A 13,684-nucleotide genomic window follows, 5' to 3' on the forward strand; every position below is an offset into this window, starting at 1 on the left:
AAACTAGAATAATGTTCACCATAAATGAGTTTTCTAACTTTAAAAGGTTTATATCTAATTAAACTGAATTACTCCAACATATGTGAAAGCAATTAAAAAACATACCCTCTGGCAAAGAGCAATGTAACTTTTGTTTTACTTTTCTCTTTTATACAATAGATGTGCAAGTTTCTCTCCTCATGACCAGTGCTCAATTTGGAGAGACTGAAGGTGTTTTTGTTTTTGATGTTAGAATACTTTTACTCCCCAATGTGCCACTGTAACGTTTTTTTCTATTTTTTCCTTACTTTCCACAAAGAATAAACTTGACAAAGTTCCCTTTAGCCCTTTGTTTTGTCTCAGTCTTAACTTGTAAAAAACAAAGCAAAACAAACAAAAAAACAACTGCTGGAAGATAGTCTAACATCTCATTACAAAAATATTGGTCTTGGGTACTATTACATTCCAGGCTGACAGGCTGCTACAAGAAAATGGGCACCTTAAATGAGATGAGACTTCCCTTGCTTTCATCAAAAGTAAGAAATTCCTCTACCCAGCACTACTGACTAGAGCTCTAGGACATCAGGATACCAAGAACCAAATCACAAAAACTACCGGCAGCTTTTCTTTTACTTGCAATAAAAAATAAATCAAAGTTTATAAATGTTTTATACAGATAAAACAACTTGTATTATACAAATGAATAAAGAGCAGTGTTATTCAGAAGGAATGTTGTTGCTTTTTTCTTCAGCCAATAAAGGTAAAATTGCAAAAAATACCATATGGATGAATAAGCAAGTTTGTTTTTTGTATAACACTTAAAGAGGCAAAGTGTTACCTTGAGTTGCAATGTAGTGGCTTGGTCTCTGGTAGCCCTAAAATAGGAGAACAAATTGGTCATAATTTTACATCAGTACCAGAATTAAAAGAATGAAGGCATAAAAAGATGAAGACAACCACCTGTTAAGATTAAGTTATAGTAAAAAGTCCAGAAATGAGTAGTGAACTCATAGTTCACTTCTCAAACCTAGGTTATCTGAAAGGTAAGATTAAAAAAATAAATATTTTAAGGGCTCTGATTAGAATATATATTGCATAATTGAGATTTGTTTGTTAGGGAATAACATCAGAGATTTTGTTTGGTTTCACTAAAATGTTTATGCCTTCATGTTAAGCTTTAATCATTCATTCCTGGAAAAACTGTGTTCAAAAATACCAATTCTCATTTTATCATCCAAAGGTACAACACACTGCATTACAAATGGACAACGACATATTAGAACCATAAAAAAATAAGAGAACATTCCAATGTTAGAGCTGGACAATGCATGTGTGCATCAAATCAAAATCCTGCTGAGATTTCATACAGAATATTCCTACTCTATAAAATATTCATGAATCTGCCAAAACCATTTATGTGTGCTGATAATAATTTACTTACACATAATTATAGTTACACACACATACAGAGGAAAGGAAGAGTTTTAAAGTATACTTGTCTTGAACAATGAAGTTTAGTATTTTTTTTTCTCTTTTTTTAATGTGCCAAGAACTCTGTGTGGTTAAATATTTAATATTGTTTCAATAAAGAAATTATTCCTGAGAAGGAATAGTTTGGTAGTTACTATTAATTAGTTTAAATTCCAAGAGACTCCGAGCAGCAAATATGTTAATGGTGTAATAGGTTAACCTTTGAATTCGTTGTGTATTTACCAGAGTGCTTTAGTAAAAAGCCTGTGGTACAATTTATCCACATTTTGGTGTGGATGACTCAATACAGATATAAATGCATATAAATGAAGATCTTCTATCTAAAACTTAATAGGTTGAGCATTATACTGTTGCAAAATTGGAAGTTATTATTCCTTAATATACCCACATAGCACAGCATTTTATGAAAAATTTGTTTCAAGCTTTATAAACATTTTATCTCCTGCTTTTTATGAAAAATTTACCAATTGCAGGAGACATCTTTTAAGCATAACAAATTAACAGAAGAGGGAAAATTATGATATTGTATAATGAGTAGCCAAAATATATTGGGGTCTTAACAAAAAATATTAGATAAAAATAGTCTTAGAACACACTTTTTACATATGAACCATAAAGTAGCATTATACCAAGGCTCCAGTGTATATGCCTTGGTAGAAAACCAAGGTTAAGTTATATAGGTCAAAAGAATACAAATTTGTCAGAGAAATGTTAATTTTTTAAAATTTTAATGAGTAGATCAAAAGCTTAGTTTTCCATGTTAAGATGTCTAATACATTTAAAATATTGAATGAGAATCAAAATTTAATGAATATATTGAGACTATAATTTATAAAATTTATTAGTTAAAAATATAAATAATGACATTTCACAAAATAACTATATTTTGAACTTATTAATTTCAGCACACCTAGGTAAATTATTTTTAAAAATAGCTGTAGTTTATTTTAATAAGTACTTCACATGTGCTAAGCATTGTGCTAAGTGCTCAATAAGCATTGCTTCATTTAAATCTTACAATAAATAAGATTAGCACTATCATTACCTCCATTGTTAAGATGAGCAAACTGAGGCTGAGAGATGAATAGTATTCCCATGGTTTCCAGTGTGATTTTGAACCAGGAAGTATAAATGAAGAGGCTATTCTTCTTACATGTAATATAATATATTGCCTCCTCAACAATATTTTATCTTTTATTAGAAAATTATTTTCCATTGAAGAGAGAATTCACATGTAGATATGTTTTTAACTAAAATTTAACAGTGAAATGTATGATTACAACAAACTTTTTTATTTGTATGATTCAATATATATGTGTGATATGTATACTTTACAAATGCAATTTGGTAATTATTTTGCCTAAGTAATTTTAATACTTCACAATCCAATACCACACACCACACAATAGTCTCCCTATCCATTATTCACATCAGAAGTCAAATGTAAAAAGTAAAATTTCAGAAACACTAACACATCATACTATCCAGCTTCTCACATGTTTAGGGAAGGGTAAGAATAAAAGCCAGAAACAGAAATCATCAACAAATAAAACTCAGGTACATAATAAATTGTCAAGAGCTCAAAATGGTCCTGTTTTTCCAAACACAGAAAAGGGAAGGAGATAAAACAGATCTTTACACATGTAAAGGAATTACAAAGAAATGAACATAGATATACTGTATGAGCTAATTACGTGAAGCATGCAGAGAGAACGAGTAGTAGGTATTAGTAATAACTGTAAGTAAGAGTAGTTACATTAAATATTCATAATAGGATACTGTTATTTACATATAGTGGTACTTACATCCCTGTACAGCCAAATCTACAGCCCAAACCAAAGTCAGGTGTGAAAGAAAGCACAACAACGTCAGTAAGTACTAGGACGTGGAACAAGGAAAAAAGTGTACAGTTTGTTCTTTATGTTTAAAAGCTAGCAATCACTTTATAGGTAAGAACAAGCCAAAGGATTCGCATCTATAAGCTAACAAATTGGGCATACTGAGTGATAAAAATACTTACATCTATATAGTTGGCATTAATGTAATCTGAAGAAGGATCATCCTCGACAGGTTGCAAAATTACTCTGGAGTGATCGTCTAAAATTTGTAAATAATAAAACAAAAGCTATGAAATATTCCCCTTGTCTTGAGACAATGCCACCGGCAGATACTTGGAATAATTCAATGGTTGATAAGAGCTTACCCATAATATAGTATCTACATTTCCTTAAACACCAGTCATTTGAAGAAATACAAGAACTTTAATGATCTTATTACGTATCACGGTTATAACATTCTGTTAATAAAGCTTTTAGTGACTAACATCTTCATAATTAGGAAGCTTTTAGGGGATATGATAATTAATGTACAATGAATAGTCATTTGAGTCATGGACTTGTCCAAGGCAGTAAATTTGCCTTCATTCCTAATTCTGCTTCCTAGGCATAATTTTAAATGGGTTGGGTTCTTCTGTCTGCACTTTACAGCAAATGAGCCACAGAAATAAGGAGTGAATTTTGAACTCCGCTCTCAACTTCCTATTTCTTGAGAGTCAAGATTAAATTCTGATGCGTTCATAAGAATCTTTAAAATAATTTTCATTGATAATAGAGTGGTCAAAGTAAATAAATAGTTAGATGAAAAATTATGTTAACTTTTCTCATTGCTGCTGATGTTTCACTGAAAAGACCTTTCTTTTCATCGTTAATATTCTCAGTTATTTCATAACATCCCATGCATTTGTGTGCAAACATAAAATCACATAGAACTATATCCACAGTGTGAAGAGTGTGAAACAATTTAATTAATGAGGATGATGACAATTTCAGAGTTACTGCCAATAGCCAATGCTGTTTGAATATTAAGTAGATTGCTTTATCAACAGATGTGTCAGGCCCTGGGATTCTCTTAAAATTTAAAACCACATAAAGAGGAGTTGCAACTTACTATTTACCTTCTACCCACAACATTTACATCCACCAGGAATTCTAGGAGGACTTACATGCTATGATGTTTCCATATCGGTTTTTTGCTCTATTTTGGTCTTTTTTTGCTACATCCCAAGATGCTGACTGTCCTTCAAAGAAGCTCTAGAAAAAAAAATTAACAAGCAGACTGAATTTAATTCCTTTTCATGCAGCAAGTTTATCTGTTGTGAGGACCAAAACAGGAATAGCCACTTTCTCCGGGAAGAAGTCCTACAGTAGTGAACTTGTTCCATTTCAGAACAAAGCTTATTTGCTGGACTCCTACTTGTTCATCTTGGATTGGACTGAGTTCAAATGAAGGACAAGTAACAACTTTAGGGAGGGGACAAGACCTTAAAATTATTTCAAATTTAAGATTGCTCTCACTTTGTGCGAAGGAGGTAGAGAAAGCATCAAAAACTTCAAAACTACTTTTAATGAGTTATCTTTCAAGTGTGCTTCCTTTAGCATTTATAACAGGAACAAAAACACACTTGTTTTCCCCTCAATTATTTATTAAATCATGTGCAATACACCACATTTCAGTTTCTTTGAAGATCATGAAAAGAACTGAGTCTTTACCAGAGACCATATGAAAATTAAAAAAAGTCACCATCTCCAAGAATTTTGAACAGATGAGTTTGTTGATTGGTTTAATTGCCATATGTAGCAATTTAAAATATGGGTAGAGATTTCCTTTTTGCAGAAAAGCTTTAACTTTGCTCAAACAGGAAATGGGGTCTTCAAAGATTCAACGGTCTTTGAAGTGAGGTACACAGGAATACAAGGAAATGAACAGAAAGAACCAGTGCTGGCAGCATGTTATAATTCCTTGCACTATTCGTTACCACAGCATAGTGTTTCCGGCATACATCTAAAACCAACTTTTGAAATTCAAAGATAATTGTATTCACTCCCAAACTAAGTCATGCAACTAATCTATAAATATAATGTGGTGTTTAGAGAATTCTTCATGAAGTTGAATGCATTTTGAATGTAAAGAAAATTAGTGCTTGAATTCTTTAACTTTAAGTGGGCATGTATGGTGGTACATGTATGGTGGTGCACATACGGTGGTGCACGTGTGGTAGTGCACATATGGTGGCACATGTGTGGTGGTGTATGGACGGTGGTATATGTATGGTGATACATGTATGGTGGTACCTGTATCATGGTGCATGTGTGTCGGCACATGTGTGGTGGTGCATGTATGGTGCACACATGGTGGTGCACATGTGGTGGTACATGTATGGTGGGCAGGTATGGTGATGCATGTGTGGTGGTGTGTGTATGGTGGTGGAAGATCTTCCTTCTCCACATCATACTGATATTTCTCAGTAGGCAAAGATGGCAAAGCTGTCTCCTTTTTGCTATGTATTGTAATGACTAATTTAAATCACTTCTCTTGCAGTTTAATTATTGGTATTTTTGTTTGAGTAGGAAAGGGAAACGAGGAAGAAGAATTTCTCATATCCTTCTTTTGGCTGCTGAACATTTGGATTTGTAGTGCTCTGTTTTTTCCTCTCAGCAACGCTCCACAATAATGCTCAAAACAAAACTAAGAATGACAAGTAGTACATTTAGAACACAAAGCTTCATCCCACTTCTCAACAGAGGGTCAACAAACAAAGAGGCAGAGAAGTACCTACTGACTAAGTCATTTGAATGACAGAGTCTGTAATGATACACTGGAACCCACGGTATCTTGCTACACACTTGATTTTTCATGCAAACACAGGATTAGTGGCTAGAGAGTATTCGACTCTGTGTTATGTTAAGGGGAGGGAATTTGTTAAGTTCCCCTGAGTATAATAGTTAGAAATAACATTTAACATAATACAGAAACTTTCACCTCATATTCCTCTTTGAACCCATAGCTGTCTGATGTCTTCATGAGATTAATGTGCTGCAGTAAATCGGCCACCCTGATGGCTGGGTGCAGCTGTCCCGTCTGGTAAGGGGATTCTGTCCCCTCACAGAGGTAGCGAGGTACATCAAGAAGGCGACTGGACTCCGCGGTAGCACTGTGGTTCTCATCTGGCATTTTTCAGATTCAAGAACATTAAAAAGAAGACAAAGTTATCTTGTTTAATATATGTCAATGCACAGATTTTTAAGATCTCAAGATCTTTCCGGTAACAGGAGGAAAGGACAGAAATAGAGTAGAGGCCTAGGGCAGCATCCCCATAAAGATAAAGCCTTTCGCGTCAGATCAAGGTACGAGGTCAGGGTACACATGTTTATGTCAACAGGGCAAACGATGCTTTGAGGCGTAGAGAGACATCTAGTCCACCTTTAAAAAGCACAGTGGGAGATTTTGCTGGGTTCTCACTTTTCTCTGTATCTGCAATCATAATCATAGCAGTATAGAGTGGGATCAAAAAATCAGGTCAACTGGAGAGGTGTTTTCTTTGTTGATTAAAACAGTCTCCTTCTCAGCCATAAGCCAACCTCCCTGTAGACAACCCGTCCCCACGTGGCTGCTCTTATTGCCCTCGTGGCCTTACTACGCCCAACCACTTGGGGCGTCCCCCCATGGCACTCCAGACTGGAAAACAAGGGCATTCTACAGAATCATCCCTGGACCCTTTATGTCTGCCAGCCAGGTCCCATGTGCATTTATACTCAATCTCTACCCACTTGGTTTATTATTATTGTTGTTGCTTCTATTGCTAATATATTTGGACTCTTCTGGCTACTGTATGAAAGAAACCAGCATATGTCTCTGGGCAAAATATGTAGTAGGCACTTCCTCTGAAATTCTTCCACGGACCATCCAGGCTGGGCTTCACAGCTCTTGCTTTACATTCTCATGGCCTCTTTTTCTACATTCATGTATTTTATCTTTTAATAATTTGTTTACTGGTGTTTTTCTTCACTAAACTCTAAACACTTATAGGCTAGACACAGAGTCATTTTTTAAAATGTATTCCTAGTGCCTGGTGTAAAGCAGTCAATAAACATTTCAATCATTGAGTTCGTTAAAACCAGTTGAATCCCTTACCACCCACAGTTAAGTGTAGGCCCCATCCCAATTGTGTTATTAGCTTAAAATGAAAAGGAACTTTAAGCATCTTTCTGTCATAACAAGGAAGAAAAAAAAAAACAAGAACATTTTACCTATGAAGAATAATTATTATTTTAATGACCACAGTTCTAATCATTACAATGAGGAAAAGCATGCTTATATGTATCACATGTAAACTTACCACTTAAAAAAATGTTTTAAGGGGTTGTTACTTTGAAAAGCATTAGACTGCCATGCTCATTAACAGAAGAGAAAGTACACTCTTAGGGGAACTTTTGTTTTTAATGATAATGCATACTGTAGAGAACAATATTTAATTAAACAGTGAAACATATTTCAAATGCTGGTACATTTGCCTGTTCTATCACCAACTCTACAAATAGGATATGGCAAAAAATGAATTGTTGTCCCCATGATAAACATTTTTTCTTCCTGGAGAAGGAAAAAACAAAACAAAAGAACCCCACAATCAGATTTGTATGCTTCTATAATTTAGCTTGATTGCATTTACTTTACTTTCGCGTATCAGGCTGAATGCGTTTTTTTTTTTGTTTTTTCTCATTTACTTCTAAAACACCACAATGCATCAAAAACACCCCTGGTGGATTCTGTTGTGACCTAACCACCCAACTGAATTAATGCCCTTTATTTAGGTTTTGCCCACCCCTCTAGACACAAACATTTTATAGCAAACATAATTCATGAGATTTTCTTCTTCCTATGTGCATAACCTCAACTGATCTATCTTTGCTAAAATAATTGCAATTGATAGACTGACAGAGAGAACATATACATCTCTGCAATAAAGTTAATCAAAAGCTACTGATCTGGGCGCTATTGAGCTCAGGAGGAGACAAGGACAGATAATGTCAGTGAGGCGGAACGCAATCACCTAAGCTGCTCTGTGGGCAGCCCCAGCGCTCACATCAGACCTGCTGGAGCAGCAGAACACTGACCCTGTAAAAGGCTCAGTGAGAAATGGAATTCACCCACATTCTAAATCTTCCGTAATTATGTTCCAGTATGAAATGCCTTTTGTTTTGCATTAAGCTTTAATACAGTAGTACAATGAGCAGCATTCTTTAAAATAATCACATATGAATTATTAATCTCCAAACATTTCCGCCTCATTAAACCACCTCATAATGTGACTAGTAGTGAGAGTACATGTACTAATCATTATCCTTATTACACATTTAAGAAAAATAGCTTCAAGTATTTCTTTGATGGAAAGATTGTCTAGAATTCTTTGCGATACACTTACCAGTTATAGGGACTTTAACCCAAAGAAGCAGTAAAACACAAAAAAACAAATATATGAATTAATACGGAAAGTTTCTCTTTTAAAATCAGCAAGTAGATATTAATATCAATCCATTTGAAATGATTTCAAAATTGCTTTGTAAACACAAAATCAGTTGGATGCAAAACAACTGTAAACATCATGACTCCATGAATGATGAAAAACGCAACAAGTCATTTTTACATCTGATACTATTAATGGGAGTTAGCTTTTAAACAACAAATATAAACATATATTTTTAAATTAAACAGCCCAACTTTCAAAATGAAATAAAAAGCATAACGGCTGTTTATATGAACGGGTTTGATGACTCTATTGTGTTAACTCTAGCCTTTCTTAAACATAAATATCCCTTTTCATAGGGAAAGCTATTATAATAACCTTTTAAGCTGTATAGTTTGTAAAAACTCACATATATTATCTCATTTTCTCTTTTACAAAACTATGAAAAAGGTACTGTGGAAATTATTACCTCTTTTACAGATGGGGAAACAAAGATGAAAGGTACAGTATTTCCATGAGTTTCTATTATGAGTCCACAGGAGGACTGAGAGTTGGACCAAAATCTAAATGTCCTTAAAATATTACTGTAATCACTTTTTAGCATTTAGGCAGCTGAATTTTTTCCAGTGAGTTGTTAATATTTTAATTGAATTTTACTTATTAATTTGATGTTGACAGCCTTCTAAAGTGCTCAACAAAGATGACATTTTCAAAGGCACTTGGTACCTTCACAATGATCAAGATTCCTGACTTCTCACTAATGGTGAGGCTACCCCTTGGGACAAAGTCCTCAGTTCACTTCCCTGCCATTATTGGTGTGGACATTCAAGGGAGAGTGCAATCAGCAACAGAGAACACTGACTAACAGATTCTTTTACGATATATATTCTTTATATTACAAAATTATAACTTTAAATAAAATTTAGTGAAAAAGAGGTGTATTTTACTTAACTGAATTAGTGGAACAGTTCCAAAATATTATGAAAAGGTAACCGAATGTTGAATATATGCATAATAAAACATGCATCAAATGTAAGCTAAAGTTTTATGTTCACAAGAAATTTAAATATAAAGTATGAAAACTGGTAATGTTTAAGACACATTTTTCCAGTAATTTCTACATTTCTTTGGGTAAATCTTAAATATTAGAAACACTGGGTTAAAAATGATATATAACTTGTGAACATTATAAGCAAGATGGTCATGAATCATTGGTGTGAAAACAGTCAAGGAATAGAGTACAAGTTGAAATAAAACTCATTCTATTCTTAAATCTGTAATTAAATTAAAAATTAATGGCCGAAACCAGTTTGGCTCAGTGGATAGAGCGTCAGCCTGCGGACTGAAAGGTCCCAGGTTCGATTCCAGTCAAGGGCATGTACCTGGGTTGCTGGCACATCTCCAGTAGGAGACGTGCAGGAGGCAGCTGATCGGTGTTTCTCTCATCGATGTTTCTAACTCTCTATCTCTCTCCCTTCCTCTCTGTAAAAAAATCAATAAAATATGTTAAAAAAATTAATGTAATTTTACATCTGAAAGGGACTTATTTATCACCCATAAGACCAGTTGTCTTAGATGTTATATAGTAACTATAAAATTAGGAGGATTTGGAAAATCCCTTCCCCTCAGATACATTTTTACATATAAAGAAATCAGGTAGCACTGGTCCCTGTGCATTTTGGTTCATTCTACTAACCTGCTTAAATAAACATAATCTTATATTAGGCGCCATTGTACTTTTGCTGCAAATCTAATGGAACCAAAAATTAGCAAATACGTTGCTTTAGAAAAGTACACCTTACTAATCTGAAATCCATTAGATCTGACTGGATGTACCACAGCTGTTCTCTTTGATAAGATGATGACTATATATTTTAAATAAAGTTGCTTTCTGCACTGTGAATAATTACTCTGTTGACAAAGTTATAACCCATGCAAAGAGGTGTGATCCATGCAAAAATGATGATAAAGAATTAGGGCCTCACCTAACACAGCGGTCGGCACAAGTGGATCATTGGGCACTGTATAGGAAAACAAAGCTCATGAAGGAACATATTGCCCTAAAGTTGTTCCCTTTAAAATAGAGTTACGTTTTCTTAAGAAATATCATTATTAAATTTTCTTTGGTTACTATAACCTGCAAAAGTAAAATTCTCTTTCAGTTTGGGTTATTGCAAAACACCAAGAGAGAAAGGTGCATCTATAATTATAGTTCAGTACTCAGTTTAATTTAAAAAGCAAGGCATATTCAATTTGACATTATAAAGTTTCTAAGATTAGGGGGGAATCCCATGTATTTTAGATCTAGCAAGTGCAAGTTACTTTGAGAAACAATTACCTCATATTCATTCCAAGTATTTTTTTTTTTTTTTTTAGTTAACTGTGGGAAATATATTTAATCATTTCTCTAAGTTCATAGGTGGGTATTTATAGTTACACTGCTGAATTCAACCTTCCTAATAAGATAGGCAAAAGATAGAAAAGTTGGGGGAACAAAAATGTTTTCAAATCCTTAATGGGTTAACTATTAAATCAAATTGTTAGAGAGATGGTACATCTATATTTTCGGGAAAATTTACTTACAACAATATTTTATGTTATTCTCTGTCAATTATCTTATAGTGAAATAAAGATAAAGTAGATTAAAAAAGGCCCTATATCGATTAAAATTAAATTCCAAAATGACTATAGCATTTCTAACTTGTTTGGTTCGATACATATCAAGGAAAATGATGGGCTGCATTTAGGGCTAATAATGTCTGAAAATTTTCACCAACTTGAACATTACAGAAAAAAACCCTTCCCTTTCTGAAAAGACCTAAATGCATACAACCTACACACACTTTATTTTCTCTATTATTACTATAACATATGCTTATAATATGTATAAGAAATAATAGTTTTATTGTCTATTCTTCCCTTATACACATGTTTTTCAAATTGAGGTAAGCAAACCTCTGGGATCTGTGGACGAATGCACCTGCGTATACAAGACCTAGGAAAACATGATTTGCCTTCCTCAAGCATCAATTTACTTGTGGATTTAAAGAAACAGTTAGATAATTTAACTTAAGTTTAAGTAACAAACAGCGCTATAGAAAAAAAATATATAAAATTCATTGGAAATCTGAAGATAAACTAATATTAATTGTGAGGCAATTATTCAAATCACTTGCCATTAAACAGCACTTCAGTGGAAATATCTTAAAAGTCCTGCCTTCATAGATTAACATTAGGAATTCTTCATATGGATGGAGGGGTGGATAAGGTGGTAGACAGATGAATGGCTGAATTGCTGGATGGATTTCACCATTCCCTGCCAAAGCCCCTATTCAAGTAAACTTTTGAACTTCACGCCAGATACTGAAAAGCATGTAGATTCCTCTTTCCCCCAGCTAACTTAACTATATATATATATATATATATATATATATATATATATATATATATATATATATATATATATATATATATATTATATATATACACTTTATTAATTTCTGAGAGGAAGGGAGAGGCAGAGAGAGATAGAAACATCAATGATGAGAGAGAATCATTAATGGGCTATCTCCTGCACATCCTCCCACCAGGTATCAAGCCTACAACTCAGGCATGTGCCCTGACTGAGAATCAAACCATGACCTCCTGGTTCACTGAGCAACACCAGCTGGGCTCAGTTAACTTTTTGTTACTAAAATTCTCCAGGAGTATATAGAATATTTTAATAGAATAATTTTATCAATGCAAATAATCTGCAGAAAGAATATGATGTTTCTTATCTCACAAAGAATTTTATCTTGCACAAAGGAAGACAAATGCAAAAATAACTATAAATCTGACATAAACTCATTTTATATAGGCAAACAAGTATATTAAAGCAATGACAAATGATTTGGTCTGAGTAGTATATATGAATATATATTATAATGATATAGTAATAAAATTCATGCAGTTTGACATTAAAGTGAATCTACTATCAAGATTGAAAATAAGTTCTTATGAATTCCATAATATTCTCTATCGCTTTTTTCTCTTTCTAGCTGTTTCTTCCATTTCTTTTCCTTATTTTCTCTCACTATTCAAAAGACAATGTGTTGACTGCAGAGTTCACTAAACAGCTTCAAAAATCATTTATGAAAATTTTAATGTTGACTGCAGAGTACACTAAAAAACAGCTTTAAAAATCATTTGTGAAAAATTTAAAGAACTTACATCTTGGACTAAAATTATGTTGGTCCATGAAGGTGATGGAGAGAGGATCTTCCGCGTGCAGAGTGCTCTGATCTGCATAGCTTCGGTCCATAGCATTCACCATGTGAGTCATCTCCTGCCGGGTGTTCCCCAGAGCATCCTTGCGCTTTTTAGCGAGCTTGCTGCCAAGGCAAATACAGAAAGGAAACCTTTGTGTGAAGCTTGAAGGAGAGCTGACACCAGCAGTATGTAGTTCAGGAAAGCCCAAGCATAAGGATATAGATGTGGTTTAGAAATAATTTAGGTCATAATTTCGGGAATTAAGTTCCACACTCAATCAATATATTTTGGTTGCTATGAAACTAGTTTATTTGTCATTTGAGTGTTTCAACATTCAAGCTGTCAACCCAAACCTCTTACTACTTCTTATATTTTATCACTAAAATAAAGTATTATAAAATATAACTACACTTTATAACAACCATATGTGAATACTTCCTTATTAGAGCTAGCCAAGGAAGATTTAAGCTAAAGCTAAATTTTGGTTTTCCTCCTGGGTGATTAATTCTTTTGTCAACTGTTAGAAGTTCTTCCAAGGAATAACATGACTACTTTTTAAAGTTTATTTTGCTATACTCATCCAATTAAAATAAACAAAGCAATCCCATTCTTCATTTTCTGTTTTATTATTCAGTAAAATGCAACATGTGTAGCATTAACATA

At 33.6% G+C, this 13,684-nt stretch overlaps 1 protein-coding gene across 6 annotated transcripts in view; it reads right to left on the bottom strand.

Annotated features, from left to right (window-relative positions):
• PTPRK (protein tyrosine phosphatase receptor type K) overlaps positions 1-13,684 on the bottom strand; it is a 478,052-nt gene that overhangs the window by 20,411 nt on the left and 443,957 nt on the right. For 2 of the 6 annotated variants that reach the window (XM_059700287.1, XM_059700286.1), the window contains exons 15-20: positions 12,983-13,143; positions 10,756-10,791; positions 6,289-6,473; positions 4,472-4,559; positions 3,491-3,567; positions 818-854 (exon numbers count right to left, since the gene is read on the bottom strand). In XM_059700287.1, coding sequence (XP_059556270.1) covers positions 818-854; positions 3,491-3,567; positions 4,472-4,559; positions 6,289-6,473; positions 10,756-10,791; positions 12,983-13,143 — 584 coding nt within the window. Of the gene's footprint in view, positions 1-817; positions 855-3,490; positions 3,568-4,471; positions 4,560-6,288; positions 6,474-7,348; positions 7,897-10,755; positions 10,792-12,982; positions 13,144-13,684 lie in introns of those variants that run through there. The other 4 variants (XM_059700289.1, XM_059700288.1, XM_059700290.1 and 1 more) reach the window with 3 other exon arrangements.

Source organism: Myotis daubentonii, chromosome 6 (assembly GCF_963259705.1).
Source record: "Myotis daubentonii chromosome 6, mMyoDau2.1, whole genome shotgun sequence".
Lineage (NCBI taxonomy): Eukaryota > Metazoa > Chordata > Mammalia > Chiroptera > Vespertilionidae > Myotis > Myotis daubentonii.